This window comes from Trachurus japonicus, chromosome 20 (genome assembly GCF_045865225.1).
Source record: "Trachurus japonicus isolate A0001 chromosome 20, Traja_1.0".
In the NCBI taxonomy this organism is placed as follows: domain Eukaryota; kingdom Metazoa; phylum Chordata; class Actinopteri; order Carangiformes; family Carangidae; genus Trachurus; species Trachurus japonicus.
In genome coordinates, this window is record NC_140926.1 from 15563697 (window position 1) to 15584466 (window position 20770).

General features: G+C 41.4%; 3 protein-coding genes across 30 annotated transcripts in view; all 3 read right to left on the reverse strand.

Annotated features, from left to right (window-relative positions):
* Positions 1 to 862: 862 nt before the first annotated feature.
* On the reverse strand, positions 863 to 10955 carry nphp3 (nephronophthisis 3). Its single transcript, XM_085762964.1, has 28 exons — positions 10830 to 10955; positions 10008 to 10372; positions 9810 to 9935; positions 9572 to 9722; positions 8837 to 8989; positions 8619 to 8752; positions 8210 to 8370; positions 7918 to 8074; positions 7452 to 7526; positions 7181 to 7351; positions 6969 to 7072; positions 6718 to 6832; positions 5643 to 5786; positions 5455 to 5552; positions 5264 to 5366; positions 5043 to 5125; positions 4627 to 4756; positions 4244 to 4408; positions 4043 to 4137; positions 3570 to 3692; positions 3297 to 3486; positions 2637 to 2878; positions 2336 to 2411; positions 2122 to 2249; positions 1716 to 1956; positions 1512 to 1637; positions 1305 to 1420; positions 863 to 1190 (listed from the first exon to the last, which is right to left on the reverse strand). The coding sequence occupies exons 2-28, from the start codon at positions 10329 to 10331 to the stop codon at positions 1022 to 1024; spliced, it is 3900 nt and encodes a 1299-aa protein (XP_085619090.1). The 5' UTR covers positions 10332 to 10372; positions 10830 to 10955; the 3' UTR covers positions 863 to 1021.
* Positions 10956 to 11853: 898 nt separating this feature from the next.
* Positions 11854 to 13752, reverse strand: LOC146966691 (uracil nucleotide/cysteinyl leukotriene receptor). The gene is made up of 2 exons (XM_085763005.1): positions 13628 to 13752; positions 11854 to 12850 (listed from the first exon to the last, which is right to left on the reverse strand). The coding sequence occupies exon 2, from the start codon at positions 12826 to 12828 to the stop codon at positions 11899 to 11901; it is 930 nt and encodes a 309-aa protein (XP_085619131.1). The 5' UTR covers positions 12829 to 12850; positions 13628 to 13752; the 3' UTR covers positions 11854 to 11898.
* Positions 13753 to 13847: 95 nt separating this feature from the next.
* The window catches only part of kiaa1217 (KIAA1217 ortholog), a 113863-nt gene continuing 106940 nt past the window's right edge, over positions 13848 to 20770 (reverse strand). For 12 of the 28 annotated variants that reach the window (XM_085762981.1, XM_085762983.1, XM_085762982.1 and 9 more), the window contains 5 exons: positions 20523 to 20645; positions 19077 to 19157; positions 17309 to 18946; positions 16646 to 16777; positions 13848 to 15553 (listed from right to left, as the gene is read on the reverse strand). In XM_085762981.1, the coding sequence (XP_085619107.1) occupies positions 15008 to 15553; positions 16646 to 16777; positions 17309 to 18946; positions 19077 to 19157; positions 20523 to 20645 (2520 nt within the window). In that variant the 3' untranslated portion in view covers positions 13848 to 15007. Of the gene's footprint in view, positions 15554 to 16316; positions 16778 to 17308; positions 18947 to 19076; positions 19158 to 20522; positions 20646 to 20770 lie in introns of those variants that run through there. The other 16 variants (XM_085762995.1, XM_085762992.1, XM_085762989.1 and 13 more) reach the window with 8 other exon arrangements.

Sequence of the window (20770 nt, forward strand, 5' to 3'; positions counted from 1 at the left end):
GAATGCATAATGATAATACAAAACGTAAGACGTACTTTATGTGTTACACATAAGAATGAGATTGTTAGTTTTGGCACATTGTGTTGTTTTTGGCTTTATGCACATTCACTCAGACGATAAATGGTTAATTTTACCGTACCTTCACATGGACAGTTATATGGCACCATCATGTTTTTGTTCAATTCCCTTCAAATACTTTTTGTACATGAATAAATATATGTACATTTCTTTTTTTTTTTTGCATAATCAAACCAGGAAATCAGACCTGGTCTAGGCTTATTCTGATCTTAGGCTCTGTATTTTCCCTTTTTAGAATACATGTTGAATACTGGTAGGAAAATATTATATGTTACGTAAACATAAAAAATGAGTACCTTCATTTGATTTCAGAGACAGTAGGCCTCAGATACTAAGAATGTCTGGAATGCAGACTTGGAAACAAAAGTGCATGAGGTTCGAGAGTGCTTCTCATTAGTATTTTCTGAATAATAAAAGTTAGTGTTAATTTCTCTGAAACCATGAATATTTTGTAAAAAATGAAAAAATAAAAACTTGAAAGAGTGCATAGAGAAGTATCCACTGTAGAGTGGAAAACACCTAAAGTGTCTCATCACATCAATCATGTTACAGATTACAGGATGCTAAACCTGGCTGGAGTGATTGTAAAGCAAACGAGCAGAATAGAAAAGAAGATCCTCTCTGGGGCATGTAAACAGATGTAAATCTTCATAAAAATTAGTGTAAACCTGAGCTCCTTGTCCTTAAAAGGACTGATTTAACACAAGTTCAATGCTTCTTACACATGATTATGTTAGAAATGTTAATAAATACTTTTGGTAAATACACAGGTTTCACAGACTAATATGGCAGACTTTGTAATCCTGCTGGCAGGTACAGTATAAAGGAACAAACTCCAAATGACAGTGTGATGACCAGGACAGTTCCCTTTATGATGAAACCCTGGGTTTTCGTTTTGATGCTAGTTATAGCTGTTTGTTGTGGGATTAGCGGCTGAACACAGTCACCTTGGAGCATGTGGGAGGGGAGCAGGTCCCCTCAGACTAAATGTGTCCCCACTGGAGGAATGACGGGACGGGGCATTTCCGCACACCAGTGAAGGCTCTGCCTCTTTAATCTCCATTGCACGCTTATAAAGCTCCGCTGCCTTCTCAAAGTCACCTTCTTCGTAGCTGTTTATCAATCAGAAGAACACAAGAGAAAAAGATTAAAGGTACTTAATGTAAGAAAAATTATTTCTTTCACCTCATGGAAAGCAAATATCTACATAATTTAAACCACCGTACCTAAGCACAGCCAGGTTCTTCAGGGTCTCTCCGACTCGTGGATGCGAGCGCCCCAAACTGTCTTCATACACTTTCAGTGCTCGTTCATACAGAGGCAAGGCATCACTATGCTTCTTCTGCAACAGACAAATGAATTGACTTAGCTTTGCTCTATACAGCCTAAAAACAGCTACATGTGGACATTACACTTATGATGAACAGTCTCACCAGTTGGCAGTATATTACAGCCAGGTTGACCAGAGCTGTGGCCACACTGGGATGTTTGGGCCCAAAACTTTTTTCCCTGATTTCCAGAGACAGCTCATAGAGCGGTACGGCCTTCTCCAGCTTCCCCTGTACAGAAAACACATCTTTGAGAAATCATTCAACAAACAACTGAAGTTTTAGTTTTAACAGGCGCACATGTCTCACCCTGCGTTTGTACAGCATGGCCAGATGTTTGAGTGTATAGGCCAGCGAGGGGTGGTCTGGGGACAAGGCTTTCTTGCGGATGTCCAGCGCCCTCTCGTACATGTCCTCGGCTGTCTCGTACTCCCTCCTCTCAGTGTGCAGTGCGGCCAGGTTGTTGAGGGACTGAGCACAGTCTGGGTGATCTGGACCGAGGGCACGCTGACGCATTTCCAGAGAGCGGGTCAAGAAAATCTTTGCTGCGCTGGTGAGAGCAAAGAACCAGATATTAAAAGTTAAAACATGTTTGTTTATCAGCAAACAGGTGGAATGTGAATTGGCACGGGAACTGCATAGTTCATATCAATGATTAACTGTGTTAAATGTCTCTGTATGTATGTGTGTGCCAGCTGCAAGATGTGTGTCTTACTCCAGGTTGTTTTGGAGGTAGTACAGGACACCTAGTTCATTAAGTGTCTTGGCAGAGTCTGCGGAGTCTTTACCCAGGGTCAGCTCCTCCAGCTGTAGGGCTCTACGCCTCAACAAAGTGAAGCCATACTGAAAGGAAGGGAGGACAAAAGGAACATATGATTTATTAAGTTATAACGACTTAACATGTGTGTATCTGAAAAAACCATGCTCACCATATGACCTTTCTGGCGAGCAGTTTTCTGACGTATCTTCACCGACCTCTTCCTCAGTTTCTCTGCTTGTTCATACCTGATTGTAAAAGAACCAGGTGTGAGCCAATAAACGTGTCAAACATGATGCTTGACTTGTCTTTCAGTGTTGAAGTTATTGCTCGACTTTTATTGAGGCCTTAAGATAATCCACATTTGTGCCTTGCTTCTTTGTAAACACATTTTTTAACTGGAAAAACACAATAAACTTTTAACACATGTGTGACAACATCAAGTGTATCACCAACAAGAAAGCCTTATTTACTTGTTCTGTTTCTGATAGAGCATGGCGAGTGACTCTAATTCTCGTGCCACGCTGGCGTGCTCTGCACCGTAGGCGTTCTCGCTTATCTCCAGGGCCTGCTTATACAGCTGCTCAGCATTGCCGTACTTCTTCCACTGCACGTAAACCCCGGCCAGCTGGTGCAGGGAGCGAGCTACACTGGGATGGTCAGGGTCCAGAGCTGTCTCCCTGATCTCAAGGGACCTTTGTAAAGGGGCTACGGCCTGGGGAAACAGACAGAACCAGATACATATGGAATCTTGAGCATGTTCACTCAAAGAAGGGAGTAACAACACACCACGTATGTGAACAAATTAAAACAAAGAACATGTTGCAATACAGGACATTGCAGAAATATGTGCTGTAAATGTTAAAGGGATTTGCCATAATCCCTATAGTCATAGCAGTAGGTTCGTTACCTTTATTTGTCGGTGCAAGCTATTTTTAGAACGGCAGAGCAGAGCCGCGAGCTGCTCAGAGCTACGCTATGACGCTTATGGGATTTCTTGGTTTCCCTCATCAAACTCATCAAATACACAATCCAACAATTCCAAAATGCTCTCATGGACAAGTTGTGACCTGCACATTCACCACACTATGAGATAATAACGTTACAGTAAAATATATATAACCATACTCTACCTGACTTGGAAGGCCCAGGTCCTTGAGGAAACGTCCCAAAGTCTCATAGAGGTTTGCCAGCTTGGTCATGCTGTCTTCACTCTCACAGCTCTTCTCATAGTGTTTCAGGGAGTCAAAGTACTCACTGGCCATTGAGCTTTTGTCTTTGCCCACATACTGCCAGTAGGCCAAAAGCTCAGAGAAATGGCCCCTGAAGTGGAAATCGAAAAACAACATGCACCAGTGAGACAAAAACCAAAAAGATAAGACAGGCTTTGTCTAAATATTTCGTACCTCTTGTAAAGGTTTTGTGAGACAAACAGGTTCAAGAGGCTGAGCTGCAGTTTAGTCCTGTCCTCTTGCTGTTGGAGCAGCCAGGGAAGCTCATCTGCAACACGCCATGTCACACAGTCCTGGCTACACACACACACACAAAGGCAAGGCAAGGCAAGGCAATTTTATTTGTATAGCCCGTTTTTACAAACAGTTTGTCTCAAAGGGCTTTACATGGTATCGTAACAACATCCTCTGTCCTTAGACCCTCACATCGACTGAGGAAAAACTCCATGGAAAACCCTTTTAACAGGGAAAAGTCGGAGAAACCTCAGGGTGAGCAACAGAGGAGGGATCCCTCACCCAGGACGGACAGACGTGCAATAGATGTTGTTACAGACACACACCCAACCACACATAATGACATGAGTTGTTCTGTGCTGTCATAAGAATGTGAGATTTGTTGTGAGGGGTGAACAGCCACTCTGAAGCACCTGAGTTGTTGGCTGAAGTAGTGGATGAGTTTCTCTCTATAAGTAGCAGAGCTGCTTCCACCGCTGAGGAACTCCAACCTCACAGCTTCCCAGGCCTGAAAGATGTTCACGAGACAATTATATCTCATAAATATCACAATAATTTTAATCATTTTCTCGACATATTACTCTAAAATTTTAGTGGTCAAAATGAATAATTACCTGCAGGTGTTGGAACCTGATGAGCCCACAACGGAGGGTTACAATGCAGAGTCTGTTCAGGCGGTACAGCATAGAGGACAGGACAGGTAACTCTAACTCTGGGAAAAGGTCTAGTACCTCTGATTCACTCACTCCATTATGGCTGGCACAAACAAGGCACAGTAACTGTAGAGAGACAAAAAAGACAAGAACATATTACTAAGATACAATTAATTAAAAAGAAAAAAGAAAATAAAAAGGAAAAACTAATGTGAGGTCAGTTAAAACCAGACCTGATATTTCTAAGTAGAATAAGAAGTAAAAGAAATGGTTAAACATTTTAAAGGTAGTGTTGCAGCCTATGTTCATCATTTTACTGTTAGTGTTATTTTGAGATAGGTCACCTCTCTCATAATGTTTTGTTCTCTGTCAGTGTTGAGGGAGTTCAACATCATCTTGAGCGCCAGGCGATACAGTGACATGGTGTCCTGACACTGCAGACTCTGCTCCATGTTCTTCTCCCAGCATGATTTACTGCAACAAAACATGTAAAGTTAAATCAATATTTCCACATAAAAAATAATACTCATGATACACAAAAAGAAAAGATTATAAACATTGCTGCCCTAAAAAGGGAAATAGAAGCAGCAGGCTGATGTATAAACAAGCAGGTCAATAAAAAAATTGAGCAATCTTAAGATATCCAGAAAGAGAAGGTTTTATGTCTGGTAGTTCAGTTTGTGATATGACCACATTGCAAGGGAGGAAAAGAGAAATTGTCCGTGATGATTAATACATTAGAAAACCAATGTTGGCTAACCTGGTGATCATCCTGGCCAGTAGTGTGACGTACAATGCATTGCAGGTCGATGCAGAGCGACAGTGCCTTTCCAGCTTCTTCTCCTGGTAAAAAGACACATTCAAGTGTGGCTTGAATTCTCAATATAGAAAACATACCTGTCACTGTGTCCACAACCTCAAAGCCGGCGAAACCTGAAATCTCTTCAGTGTAAAAAGGGAATGTGTAGGGTGATTACTGACCTGGTCCTTAGTAAGTTTGAGATCCATGCTCTGGCATTCTGCATTGACAGCACTCCTGACCTCTCTAGGACTCAGTGGGTCCAAGTGGAGTGTGGGCCACAACCTGAAATCACAGTGTGTGTTACAAATGGCAATACTCAAGACGTACAGTCTATCAATGAACAGAAAATAATTAAACAGGTGTCCTCAACCTCCAAGCTTGAGGACACGTCTCAACATTGACAGACACCACCACTCGAACATTGACAGGTAGAGGGTCGATGAGCCACTTCATGTGTCTTTCTGCTTGCTAGAAAAGAAGCGAAACAACAGAGTTAGATGCCATATTGTGGAAAATTGATTTGACTGTCGAATCTTGGTTAAAGACGTGGGCCCGTACCTGTATTTGGTCAATGGAGTCAATGATGATGATGATGTTTCCTTGATGGCGTGCTGAGAGCCTTTCAAGCCAGCGGGGAAACTCCTCCAAGATCTTACTGGGCTCCATGGACAAGCCAGAAATAGACCAAAAGTGCTGCAGCAGCTATGTAACAACATAGAAACAGAGAACAGAAGATAGTCAACAGATTTTTTAGAAGACCTCAAACCGTGGCAAAGATGAACTCAAATCAGACAAGCACATGTTGGAGGGGATGTGGTGAGGACAGAAATTTTGGCAATGTTGGAAATCAATTATTATTACCACTGTGAACAAAGTATTAGAAGTTGAACTGGTGAGTGACTCTCTGATAGCTATTCTTGGGATGAAAGCAGATGAAATTCTTAGCAGGAAAAGGATGTATATCTTACAAATACTATTAATAGCAGCAAAAAAACAATTACACTAAGATGGCTTAAACAGGATCCCGCTACCCATGCTAAATGGGTGACAATTCTAAGAAATATTTACACAATGTTGAAATTACACAGAGAATTGTTTATGGAAAGATGGTTCCCATTAATGGAGGTTGTGGGGGGACAATTAGATTGATAACGGACAGACATTTCTTTTAAGATAGGAGCTGGATCACAAGTGATACTCAGTGGTGCTTGATAGAGATATGTATGTGCTGATATATTGAATTGATTAAGTGTATTTACGCAAGGGAAACTACTAATCCATGATTAGTTTTATTTGATTGTATTTTGTTTGTTTGTTTAGTGTTTCTTCATTTCCTTTCTTTCTTTGTTTTCTCAAGTATTTTGATTATTTTAAATTGTTTTGATTTAGACACACACATATATAAACATATAGGATGTAATATACAATGCTGACCTCTGACTGGTTACTAAGATCACTTGTAAAATGAATTGTCCTTGTGGGTATTGAAATACTACTGATGTAAAAAAGGATCTGAGGATAAATAGTATAGAATAAGTTTTTTTTTTTAAAAACAGACAATGGATCCCACATTTATTGATAAGACAGGATGATACCACTCTTTCATAAATTCTGGAGGAGAGAGATTCCTTACTTTGACTGTGAGGCGTTTGATAATGAGAACGGGCTCTGAGCTTGTGGAAAGTGGACGACCAACAAAATGATAAAGGAACAAGGTGTTTGGGGACTGCTTCTGCTGCAACTCAATCCTGCAGAAAAAATAAAAAATAAAAATAGCCAAGCTGTATCATTAAAGCACAATGCAAATTTAAAAGACATACAGCTGTTTGAATGAAAAAGAATTCTCCAGTGGGTTGACATATAACTGAATCAATCTGTCCTCACCATTTGGAGAGAAGCAGAGACTTTCCTGAACCTGGACCACCGGAAACCAGCAGAGGAGGGGTGGGAGGGGGAGCAGCTATCATGTCATTCAAACGATCTATATACTGAGTGAAGAAGGACAATAGATACAACGTAAACTCAGACAAGTTAATTAAGAAATGATGAGACTGGAAGACGTGACTGAGGATGTGGAAAGAGGATATCTGCCCTACCTTCTGGAAGCCTAACTGCGAGGTGGTGCTGCTGCAGGCCTGCTGATAGGACTCAATCTGTTCTTGTTCATCATGCAAGTCCCACAACACATCGCCAGAGTCTTCCTCACGACCCTCCTCTATCCCAGAGTCTTTAGAGTCAACATCTGCTGCTTCAAGACCAAGCAACTCCTGAAGGCACACAGTAGAAATGTATAAGGTTGTGAGAATAAGAAAAAAAATCATTATGGGTAGAAGATGAAGAGGTTGAGTAATGGATCATTGTCTGTACCTGTTTGATGACCTTCTCTAGCTGAGCAAATATTAGGTCAGCTCCATTTTCTGCAGAACCATTATGATCCACCACCTGTTCAAAATACATCAGCACAAGGCATCTAGCAACCAGTGAAATACAGATTGTCAGCTTTGAAGGCACCAAGCCCACAGCCTTGGACCACAGTTTATTGAGTGGTTGTGCTGTGAAAATGCTGTGTTGCAGAAAACAATTAAGGAAACTATTCTGGATATATAGGCTATTTATAAATATATATATAAAACAACAACAACATACATTTACTTTAGAGTCTAGACATCATACTCTTTGCAGAATGCACTTTTACAGCATTTAGCAAAGCAGTTGTTATGATGAACACATGAAGGGTAGCTAAGCTAACTTTGGATACTTTGTGAAATATTGCCATAATATCACCACTGTAATCTTGTTAAGTAATTAATTAATCTACATAACATTAATTTACCTTGATTTTGGCAGCCTTGTCTGCAGCATTGACCCTTTCCAACAGTTGCCTGGTGGATCCAGTCAAATTGTGACCTTCTTCTGTCCTGAGGTAGAGCACCAGGGGATGGCCATCTGGATTCTTCACGAAAGCTTCCTCAGAATCCTCCACCACAGAGCTGCACATGTGCATTTTGCATAAATAACAAAACAAAAATGTACATTTATGCATCAATAAACAACTGAATCAATGTACAGTTCCAATTAGACGAGGATATCTTGGTTAGGAGGATAACAGTGAGACTTCCTTATACCTAGTGACAGTAGATTTGAGAAGAAGCACACACACAGAGCTCCTTTCTATCTCCTGCTTGCGCTCCACAACATATGAGGCAGCATTTTCCTCTGGGAAGCAGATGTTCAGGTAGAAATGGCCCAGACCCTCACACATCTTCCGCAACACAGGAGAGTGTTTCTGAAATCAAAATATTGAGATCAAATTTCTCCAGATTTAACAGTAGGTCCTGACGTAAATGGCATTTCAAATCAGATTAATTTACTTTTTATATTCCAGTCTGTCATTTAGACTAGTTTAAAATTAACCAAAGGTTGATTAAAGGTAATATAGAGGTGATTATATAAACTTGTTTGCCATAATGCTACTGTACTGTATGAGCACAGAATATTTGCACCCTGTTGTATTGCAGCTTCAGTCAGACTAACCTTAATAAAGACATCCAGCTCAGCTTTAGTCTCCTGGGTAAAGATTAGGTAGCAGCGCACAGTGTTACTCCATAAGGCTTGGGGCACATGAGGGGACACCTGAAGCAGACTGGCTACTGCAGCATCCCAGTCATCTGACAAAAACAGACACATATGAGAATGTGCACCAGTAAAACACATGAACAGACAAGTGCACATCTGCCTACAAGATTACTTACCTCTGCTCACATTTGCGAAAGGTCCCTCCACATCTATCAAACTGTGGGCAAACTCTGGTCCCCGGAAGGTCTGTTGCAACTGCATCATGCTGCCCATAGAGGGCTCACTTCCCAGCACACCACCAGTCCAATACTCGCACTGTGTCCCTGCAGCTACAGTGGAGTAAATCAAACAAAGTCTTTAATATTTTGCCTATGCAAAGTGGCTGCAACTAACAATTATATATATATATATATCCGTATATATTACAGAAAGTCTTCTGTGTTTATGTTTTTTAGAAACCTGCCTTGGGACTGCGGCTGAAATTTAGCAGTTGTGCTAAGTCCGGCACATTTACACTAATGCTTAATGCATCAGTGTTGATGAATGTGCACTGTCCCAATTCAATAAAGAAATTAAATGAAAATGAAATTTTCATTAGCGATTAATCTGTTGATTATTTAAACGATTAATTGATTAGTTGTTTGGTCAATAAAAAATGTTGAAAAATAAGATAACAACCTCATTAATTAATTAATAATCGATTATTGTTCGATTGATTGATTAATTGTTGCAGCCCTAATGTTAAGACCCTCAATATGTGGTATGCTTATATAGATAATTAATACTAATGAGATAAAAGACAACAAAACATGCAGACATAGGCACTAGTCTCTGTGTGTTTGAAAAATAATGGATATACTAAACAGACTTATTAAAATAAACCACCCAACACTGTCGATTTCTGGACCTACCAGTGACAGTAGTCTGGTTATCATCCGAGTCAGAATCATTTGGATCATAGACTTGGATGCCCTGAGCTTGCAACTGTTGAAGTTTGGCCTCCAAGTCTCTTTTAGCCCTCAGGAGATCCTGAATCTCCTTCTCCTTTGTCTCACGAAAAATCTGATGATAATTTTGACACTTGAGGTCAGGGTTGCAATCATGATTACTGGAGACAATGCTGTACAGTAGTATGTTGTGTGGTTTTACCTTAAACTGCCTTTTTACTTTGTCCCTGTCATGTTCAAAAGTGGCAGCCCTCTCCATGGCTTGGTACTTTGCCTCAAGAGCACTTTCTTTTTCTCTAAGGATCTTCTGGTAGGTCTTCTGCAGAGCCTGTTGCAACATCGAGAATAAGTAACACCACAAAACAAACAAGATACCTAATTCATATGAAGATGGTTTTACCTGTAGCTCAGCTCTCAGCCTCTTGTTCTCTTCATCCAGTTTGGCTTCCTTCTTTTGCATGGATGATATCTCGTTATTCTTGCTGACGCGGAAGATTTCATACTCTTTACGGAGTCTTTCATATTCGGCAGCATACTCTAAATCCACAGAGCCTGTGGATTTGAAACTGGCCCCAATCACCCGGGGTCCTCTGCGAAAGGAGCTGCGCAGGAGTCGGGCTTTGGGTTTGACCTCCACCGGGATCTCGCAGGCTTCCCCGCCGTCACCTCCATATCCATCCTCGATCACCTCTCCTGGGCTGACCAGGGAGGATGCGGTGCCCATGGTGGCAGCTTAAACTTTTCAGATGCCCATTATATCCGATCCTGTGTGTGACGACAGGCTGGTCAGGGATGCGCATAGACTAACCCTAACTGTTGTCAAGCAAAAAAAAAAAAAAAACTAACTGTTGTCAAGCTTTCACCAACCTAGTCTGTAAAACTGATACTTGCAGCTCAAAAACTAACTTGACTCCTACACAAGCAACACCACACACCAGCGTTGGGAGCGTTTGCAGTTGCTGGGCAATTATCTCTAGTTGACCAACAACGACATATGTACACAGCTGTAAGTTATCTGGCTAGCTAATGTTAGCGTAACGGTACAGAAATAACAGTTCAACCCGCTCGAACAAACATTTGCCACTGTAAAGACTAAAGGAATAAAAGAAGTGAAAACAGCGTTAACTTCTGTGCATGTGGTATTTTCGACACTATGTTGACTAAAACCCAAGTCGTGATAAAAACACATGAAGCTATATTGAAAAAAACAGTATACACTCACCGTCCGCTCCCTTCTCAGCTTCTTCCTGGCTGCCTTGGTAACAAGTCGAAAATACGGGTGCTTGCTCAGGTCAAACAGGACAAAAGTCAATACTGGGTAAAGGCCAGTGGATCCTCGATTTTTTTCTGCATATTTGATTGCACGATTTACACAGAATAATTGACATTTAGTGTTAAGCTTTTAAATGCAAACAAAACTGGTCTTTTTTTTATCTTAATATTTTGGCTATATCATACTAGTCCTATTTTATTATTTTACAATAGGCTACACCTCCATGTTCCAACATGCTGCATTTACATAAAGTGTCAAAACATTTGAGTGCTTTTGAGAGGTTACGTTTTGAAGAAGTCTTGCTACAGTTATGCAATATGTTGTTGTGTTGTGGATTATTTTTGGTTTAGTTCTGTTTTGTTTTTGTTTTTTGACCAGGTGTGAGTTATAGCCTATATTTACTTTGGTCAGATAGAAAAGGAAAACAGAACATGTAAGAGGAAGTTTGCCCTAATTCAAGACTGTATTCAAAAAATAGCTTGCTCAATGAGAACTGTATGTTAGAGTTACTGAGAAGGGGTCTGTAATTAGGCGACAGGGGCTTTCACATCCTCATTGGTTTAATGATGTAAAAGCATGAAAGACAGAAAACGATAACTGTTTCTCTGAGAACATCTGAAATACAAGGAAGCAGATCCTGATGTAACAGCCATGAAAAGTCATAGACTCAAAAAAAAGGCTGTTTGGCCCTTATTGGTGGTAGGTTCAAAGGTGTGCTGTAGACAACCAGGGGAAATCTTTGACCTACAAAGTTTCTCCAAGCAAGCACCAACCACAATCAGAATATAAAATGTAAGACACTGCCTGGCAGAAAGATGGAATAATTCAAATTTTACAAGTGTAGTATCTTTCATCACTTTGTAACCCTAATCTGCATTACAGAAATCATATCACTGTGTGAACCCACTGTTTGATACTTTCATGTTTGAACACCTCACTAACAAATGATACAAAAAGAGGACAGCTTTTTAGGACAATCTTTATTGTGTACATGATGATACATTGTTACATTTGTTTCTCATAGGTCATCTCCCCTTTCTTTGCAGAACAGCTGGAGCAATTTGTTCCTGTAGGCTTGGTTCAGGAAGAAATACATGACAGGGTCCAGTACACCACTGACACAGGTTAGTGCAGATGTGATCCGGTTTGCTCTTCCCAGCAACTCACGGCTTGTTGCAGTCATATTGCCATGACTGTGAAGAGTTATATAGATCACCCGGCACACATGGTACGGAACAAATGCGACGAGGAAGTTCAGCACAATAAGGATTATCATCTTTATGGCCTTGTCTTTCACCGGTCGTTCTACATGTTGCTTTACTGTCCTCAGTTTCAGTAAAATCAGTATGTAACAGACCATTATGGTGGTGAGGGGAATAGCAAATGCAACAATAGTGGAAACTAAAGCAGTGGGTGACGTCTTTTCTAAGTACAGCTTGTTGCAAATGCCAGTTGAGTTGTTGGTTGCATTCTTTCTAGAAAAAAGAGTAGGACTCATAGACAGAATCACTGTTCCCCAAAGAATGCCAACAGCAACATTTGCGTATTTGGCCTTCCTAACTGACTGTGATTTTAAAGGCATAACCACAGCCAGAAATCTGTCCAGGCTGATCAAACCCATCAAATAAAGGCTACAGTACATGTTCAGATAAAAGAGGAAGCCTGATAGTTGACAGATGACATGTCCAAGGGGCCAGTGGCAGTCAGAGAGGTGGTAAACTATACGCATTGGTAGAATGAGGATGTAAGAAATGTCTGCAATGGAAAGGTGCCTCAGGAAGACCTTTGATGGAGACGTGCTGTCCTTTTGAAAGAAGGCCCACAGCGCCAAACCATTCCCGGGAATAGCGACGATGAATATCAGGATGTAAAATACAGAAAAGGCTATGTTCTCATGGTGGGAGCCGGTGCCATAGAAGCCCCATCTCTCCTCCTCAGAGATATTCATGGTTGATGTGTTGCAGATCAGCCTGTTGCAGCACATGACAAACACAAACAACCTGTTATGACAACAGACAGGGATGACAGCCTGCCCTGCAGTCAAATGATATTTGGGTTATTCACCTCGTCATACACTTATCTCCCTTATCTTACCATAAGGAAACCAAGAGTGCCAAGCAAGCGTGACAAACAGATGTTGCGAGAATAAATTAGCCCACAATCAACACCATGTGCAAATGAGTTAAGCAGAAAAAGGAAGTGTCCTTTCAGGATGTCACCAGACTCACTGTTCAATAAACTACAGAAATATCTCTTATTAAAAAAGTTGTATCAGTTTCAGCAGTTATTCAGGAAGGAAAAAAATCTCATGACATCACATTACCTATTAATCACATGTAAAATACTATAACACGTTTTTGATTTAGGGGGATACCTTAGTGTTTGAATGGAATGTTTACAAAAAGATTTTTCACAACAAACAATAACCAGTAGCTGTAGCAAAACCCACCATCATGCCATGTATTGACACTACACCCAAACAGCACATCATTTCAATCTTTAAAATCTTCAAAGAGAGTTGACTTTCAAAAAATGACTTGCCCTGTGGCTGCTCTGTACAATACATTAGTGTTTTATGTAGTTAAAACAATAATGTATACATTCCTAAACATTATTTGTAATTCAAGAACCATTAATTTTGTACTTTAACTCATGTAATCCAATACAAGATTGAAAGAGCAGATTGTGAGTGTAAAGTTTTGCTCTTAGCACTACAGTACGTCAATAATAATTACTTGTATCCTTACCTGTAATCGTAGAGGAACAGAATGCAGAATTGTTCTTTATCAGTATCAGTGTGGTGGGGACAGGATTTAAGTGGAAGTGAGAACTGCACTTTGTAGGCTAGTGGTAGGAGTGGCGTCTATCAACTTTTGTACACACATGCACACACACAAAAAAACAAAAAATAGACTGATAACGTGACACAGGAAACCAGAGATAGGAAATTAAACCATTGAAGCTCAATGCCTTACAAGCATGCAAGTCTTTATTTTTGCTACTCCAACACAGTTTTATTTTTACCACATTGCTCCTCTATAGTATGATTTAAAGCTTTACAAAAAGGAGGAGAAAACCAAATATTTACAAAATCTATCTGTGCAAACACAATTCTTCTTGTACACCACTCTCCTAAAGTTTTTGAAAGGCATGCATACAAATAAACTTTGGTATGTTAACAAAACTACTCATTTTCTTAGTAGAAGCGTCTACTTTATGTACACATGGTAGAACTGATTCATTACTTTGTTTTTAGTACAGTTTACATTTAGACAACAATATATGTTAACTTAAAAAAAAAAACACAACCTGCAGTGAAGACACTGTGGTCAAAACCTCAGCCATTACACCAAGAGAGTGCATGTAAATTCTCACACTCCATGTAACTGGCTCAGGCTTGAAGTGAGTCATTGTAAAACACCTTTGGCAAAGAGGCACACTAAAATGAAAACTTGTATTATTCATGATACTAGTTTTACATCTCTGTAAAAGAAATTGGCAGTTCATGTGGGAGAGAAATGAGAAAATACTCTTGGAAAACAGAAGTTCAGAATGATTTCAACTTTAAAATGTCTGTATACATTATGTATACATTCATAAAAGGCATTTACAAGACTGCTGAATGTCTGGCAACACAAGAAATATAGAAGATTAAATATACTATGGTTATTCAATCTCTGGTTTGAAAAATAAAACACAATTTTTACATGGTACTTTGTGATTGTACATCAACTCTATATTCCCTATTCATAGCTACAGCAAGAAAAATAGATTTTCAACACCACGAAAGCCTTCCACTTCAACTACAAAGTGGTAACACTAAATAGTTTTTAGTTCCATTGTAAAATCTTTTAAGAGAGCATCTGTTACACCTTCAAGACAGAATCAAAATCCAAGTAAGCATGATCCAAATTTTTAAAATGCAACTCAATAAGAGATAAAAGCATTGATGTGAGAATGCCAGTGTCAAATAAAACATGAATTGGGCGAGTGCATCACATAATACTTTTACAAAAACTCTCAAATAGAGAGAAAGAAAAAACAACAACAACAAACCAAAACTATATAAAAGAAAACATGACCAAGTCTACCTGCTGGGCAGTAAAGCCAGAGGGGCGACTGTGGGGCTAAGTAGAGTCCTTAGCTGCTGTGGCTGTTGGGATGCAGGATTTGCCGCTGCTGCCGTTGTGGGACCTGTAGCTGGTGAAGCTGGGGGTGTGTATGGTGCGGATGCTCTTTCCACCTGGGCCCAAAGGTGTGGGCGACAGAGGGGAGGGGGAGGAGGAGGAGGATGAGGAGGAGGAGGAGAATGAAGAGGAGGAGTGCACTCGACCATTCTGAGTCTGCGAGGAGAACGAGAGAGCTTTACCTGTGTGCTGTGAGGGTGTGGGGAGTTTGAGGGATCCGTTAGACAAAGAGGGGATGTGGGAGGAGGAGGGTAGGGAACCGGAACGAGGAGAATGAGAGGACAGCATGGAGGACTTTGTCAAAGAGGAAGAGGAGGAGGAGGAGGAGGAGGAGGAAGGGTTAATGGGATTAGTAGCATCTGAGTTTTGTGCAGACTGGGAGCTGCCTTTAGTAGAGCTAGGATAAAAAGCAGGGATTTTAGAGATGGGAATAGTAGGGGAAGTAGTTTTATGATCCCCTCCCACTCTTTTAGCACTTCCGTTAGCCTGCAAACAGAGATGCCAAAACAGATACTGGTTGTCAAAATAGAAATTTGGTCAAATAATACATATAAAAGCAAGACGGTGTTAAATAAAAACTACAAGTTATACACAGAGAAACACACTATGACTACACAAACATTAATATTACTATGACACAACTAAAAGACTCCAAAAAACAACATTTACAGAAGCTGTTTCCTCTATGTTACATGGAAAGGTGAGACACACTGAACTGAGAGACATGTTACCAAGAGACAGAGCACTGCAAAGGTGAGAAACTGTGCATTGGCAGACAGGAAATGCATCTCTACAGACTGCGTGTGTGTTAGAGAGGAGTTGTTATGTTGTATGAAGGGGCTCTGTGGGAGAGTTCAGATGGCAAGGCTGCGTAGGAGGGCTGGAGAGAATCAGATAATAGGGTTAGGAGTTTGAAGGGTGAGAGTGGACAGGGGAAAACGGAAAACGCGGGGCAGTGTTCCAGTGAAACTGACGCTGCAAGATGGTGAGTTGTGCCGATGTCTTGAGGGTAAGGAAATATATCACCGTGAGGTTAAGAAGCTATGCAGTAATGTTGGGTTTGAGCAGAGGTGCATTGTGAGAAAGGAGGAGCATAGCCAAAAAAGTCAGTTAGGGTTTGTATTTTAACATAGCCACAAGCATCCTGGGGGATTCACAACACTGTTAAGGAACTCAGCTGTGATGGCAATTGGAGATGTGATGACAACTCAGATGATGAGAGGATAGGATTCCACTTTTCTTTGCCACCTTTCCTTTTTTTTTTTTTTTTGTCAAGTCACCAACACAGTGAAGACCATGAGCAGTGTGGACATGCAGAAGCATACAGTACAGTGATGTTATGGGGTAACAGTCAAAAGTCAAACATGCCATCTTGTCAGAGCAGACTCGAGAGAAACATTAACAGATCCATAGTTGCAACCAAGGCGACTTTTTTTTTTCTTAATTTTTTCTTTCAGAACACTTGAAATCTCACAGCTTTGGTAGTCTTTTTTCCCCCCTTATGATACATGCCTCATGTTTTCGATCCCTATATACTTGTTTCCTCTAGTCTCTGGTAAGGCCCTACAGTAAAACTACCTGTCGGAACTGCCTCTGAGCGTCCTGCAGTTTTTGCTGTTTTCCTGCTTTGTCAGTAGTACCCGGCGACTGCCTGGACTTCGCAGACAAAGGGACGGGCATCCGACTAGTGGGGGAAGCGACACTGGTGTTCTGCAAGGGGATCCAAACGAAAAACAAAACAAGAAATAAAACAAAAGAAAGGAAAAAAAACACACACACCATATAGGAAGTATGAAAAATCAAGGCACTAACAGGTGAAAACAACCTGTTCAATCAACACCTCAACGATCAACACCAGTGAAAGATCATGCACCCCGTGAGACCATAAACCTTCAAGTCAATACACATAGTACATGCAGTCAAGAATAAGAAAGATATCAGGGTTTAATCATCATGTGAGTGTCTTTGATGATGAGATTGCCACTTGCTGAAAACCTCAGAGTTTTAGCAATGAACTGAAGGAGAAAGATGGTAGCCAGGAACCCAACAAAATGCCACCCCCAATCATGTCACCATGATTTCACAGAGGGAGAAAGCTATGGGGGACATTTCCGACATTTCCCAGCACCTGTGGAGCGGATTAATGATTTTTGTAATTTCAGTGGTTAGGGTTGGAGTGAAGGTAGGTTGGAAAAAAGAAGGACCCAAAGCCTCCCGGAGCAACAAAAGCTAAAGAGAGACCTGTTGTACGGTGTTGGGGGCACTGGGGACAGTGGTTGTGGAGGTGGTGGTAGTAGGGACGACTACGGGACGAGGAAGGAGCTGTGGTTTAGTCTTCTTCTGAAGGGAGCTTTTGGTGGGTACCTTAGTGCCTGACCCTCTGGAGGTAGGGAGAGAGGAAGACCTCTTCAGCCCCACTCCTTCTGGGCTTTTCCCATTCCCTGCTTTTGCTTTTGCCTCCTCCGTTGGGACTGGCTCCTCGGGGGAGCACGGCCCCATCTCACTAATAGTGGTCTCCAGCTGCTTGATGGTCTGCTCTAGGCTGTCCAGCGTCTTGTACGTGTTCTTCCGGATCTCATCTGTCCTGCAGAGGGAATCCGAGTTCTGCCTCTTTAGCGAGCTTGTCGCCTTGGGGCTGTCCGCTGAGGATTTTGTACGCGTGATCTCGAATCTCTTCGCTTCTTTGTGCTGCCTGATGGTACCGTCAGATTCCTCCTCGTCTTCGTACACGACAACCTGTAGAGTCTTCTTGCCTGACTTGGATCCCGTGCGAATCGCCTGGGTCAGTGCCGCTAGCTGTTTCTTAGGGAACTTAAACTTGAACTTCTTCTTACTGTCCTGCTTGGAATCGCCATTGGACTCCAAGTTCGTTCCACTGTCCGTTAGCTCAGATGCTGAGGATGAAGACGAGGATGATAAACTGGCATGGTCAGCATTGGCCTGGGGAGATTTGACCTTTTTGCCATCAACTGTCACTTCCGCTTTTATCTGTCCACCGCTCCTCTCTGTATCGGACTCCTCGCTCTCCTCATCAATGCGCTCTTCCGCAAGCATCCGCTCCAGTTCCTCCTCACATTCAAATATGGTGGACAGGCGTTTGTAAGCTGAACGGATGTCCATGGGCTCATCAAAAATGATGATGACCGGCTTCTTGTTGCCATTATCCTGTCGCTGAGTGGGATTCCCTGTGGTGTTCCCTCGGTTTGCGGCACCACCGACAGTAACTGTCTGCACGCTTCCCTTCTTGGCATTGACCAATTCCTGGTACTCACCACACGACAGGGGTTGAACCTTGGTGTTTGTGATCATAAAGGCTATGTTGTCTGGGGGTGGAGGTGCCTCTTCCCCTGGTAGATCAGGACTAAGACCGGACCCCCCATCCTCGTCTTCACGGTTAGATTTTGGTGGATTACTGTCCTCAATGGGAGCGTTTTTAATTGGAGCAACAGAACTTTTAGGCACCTCGTTTACTGTGCTGATTGTTGTAGTTTCCGGAGACTCTGGTATTATATTCTTATTGGAAGGAACTTGCTCCCGGGTGGTTTTGCTTTTCTTTTCAGTGTTAATTTTGTTAAGCATTTTTCCCTTCTCCATTTCTGTCCTGGTCTTCAAGGATTCGGCGCGTTTAACTTGCTTCTTTGGCAGTTTAAATCCATTCAGTCCCACAGGCTTAGGTGATATAGGTGGGGGAGATTTGGGAGGTGGAGACTGTGGCGGCTGCTGTTCCTGTTCCTGTTCCTGGCTTGGAGAATTGTCGTTAACATTGACATTTGACACCTGTGTTGGAGGCTGTGCGGGCTCTTGGTGTTCGGGGGTTTCCTCCGTTCCTGACGGGGATGGATGGTCTTTGGGAATCTGTCCAGTCACATAGTATATTACCTGTAATTGTGAAATGAAATAAGATTATTAGAGTCATTGTGAAAAAAAAAACACAAAAAACTTTAAGACTCTTGAATATAAACTAAATATATACATGCGCATAGTGTCAGTAATTAAAGGGCATACATACCCCTTGGCTCTGTCGCACAGTTGTATTCCCATTTTCATCTGTGTCTGGATCTTTATCCACTCGACTGGGCTCTGAGCTCTGCTAGGACAGTGCGTGAGGGAATAATATTACTGTGCAACAGGTGTTTCAGGTTGCGTTGGATTAACTGTGAATTCACATACATGTTTGCGGTAGCATCTATGATTGGGCAATTACCTTGTGCACGACAATATTAAAATATTTAAATTATCTCACAGCTTGTGAGATCACTTTTAGATGATGTTCTGATATAAATACTATATATCAATGTACATGCAGAGCACTGATTTATCTTTTGAAAAGCTAATACTATAGCTAAGCTTTTTTTTTTTTAGGTCATCCATAACTAAACCCTGCCTGTTCAGTCTTTAGTTTTTGCACATGCCAAAGCTGATTTTGTTTTTTCCTAGAAACTGTCTCTCTGATCTCTAGAGTGTTTCCTTTTTAACTTGAATATACCCAAATTTCTGTCTTGCTTGGGCTGTTTACACCACTAAAATGCAAATCATTTCTCTGCACCACTTTCATCTCAGTGAAACAACGTGGGCTACAATCAGAACAAAAATACTGAGAGTGCCATCTTGAATGTTTTATCATTCACAGCAGCTACTGGCCTATCACCACACTGATTTGTTCTCTGAGAGAGCTGATACAAATACATGTTTTTTGTTTTTTTTAAAGCTTGGCTGTGGAATTAGTTGCACTTGAACATAACTCTTTGTCACATAAAAAAAAAATCAGATTCCGTAATGTTAATAAATTAAAGGGTTGTGTTGGTTACATAGGTGTAAAGCTGGGAAAGCAAATTGAGGTAAAGATGTGCAAAGACAAAGAGAAACAGAGAAGTGATTCCCCAGAAAAGTATAAGTCAGGGAGAGGAGCATGCAAAGTGGCCAGACTGACCTCTAGTGAACCAAGTCTGCAAAAACAGGTTGTGTCCACAAAGTGAATTTTTTAACTATGTTGTTTCTCTCAATTGTCAATCTTTTAGGAAATATCCGTTCTGTCGATTTTGTATGAAAACATGTCATTAAAGAAAGACACAAGACGATTTAATTGCCTGTAGAATACAGTGCCGAGATCTTTATTGATTCGGAGAAAAGGACAAATGATAATTAAATCAGTCGCAAAACACATCATTGTCTGGACCAGACACACAAAAGACACAGCTTCTTTTTAAGAGGCTTCATTTTATGCAGACTTAATCCTGGAAATTCAAGCTGTGATATCCGGCAGAATCAAAAGAGGGAAGGAAAATGAAGCAGCGAGGAAAGGAGCTTTTTTCAGAGGCAGCTGTTACAGGTTTCTCTCGAGCCAAAGCAAGGGTGCAAGAGTTGTAGAGGGGTTAAGATACAGCCATCGATTGTATCAGACAGTTGGCAGAGGCAGGCAGTTAGGTGGGCAGCTGCGCGGCGATGTATATTTTACCTTTTTCTCTTTGAGGGGCAACAAGGCCCCTGGTCTTAGTTCTCTGATTTGAGGTTCAATTCGAGTGGTGGGCTCTACCAAATTTTTCACCTCTACATCCTTAACTGTGCACTTCTGGAAAACCTGAAGAGTGGAAAAAAGTGAGGAAGGGGAGTGGGGGCAAGGATTTTGGGGGGAAGGGAGGAGTTTGAGAGTCTTCACCACGGCCACAACCATAATCCCCCCACCCAAAACCTGACAGGACAGGA

What these genes read in the sequence shown, in the direction of transcription:
- nphp3 (XM_085762964.1), bottom strand. Translation starts at nt 10,331, where the DNA reads ATGGGCACCGCATCCTCCCTGGTCAGCCCAGGAGAGGTGATCGAGGAT. An exon ending in TTTCGCAAATGTGAGCAGAG is followed by an intron (nt 8,753 to 8,836) that starts GTAAGTAATCTT and finishes TGTTTTTGTCAG; the next exon opens with ATGACTGGGATGCTGCAGTA. An exon ending in TACCTCCAAAACAACCTGGA is followed by an intron (nt 1,957 to 2,121) that starts GTAAGACACACA and finishes TGCTCTCACCAG; the next exon opens with CGCAGCAAAGATTTTCTTGA.
- LOC146966691 (XM_085763005.1), bottom strand. Translation starts at nt 12,828, where the DNA reads ATGAATATCTCTGAGGAGGAGAGATGGGGCTTCTATGGCACCGGCTCC.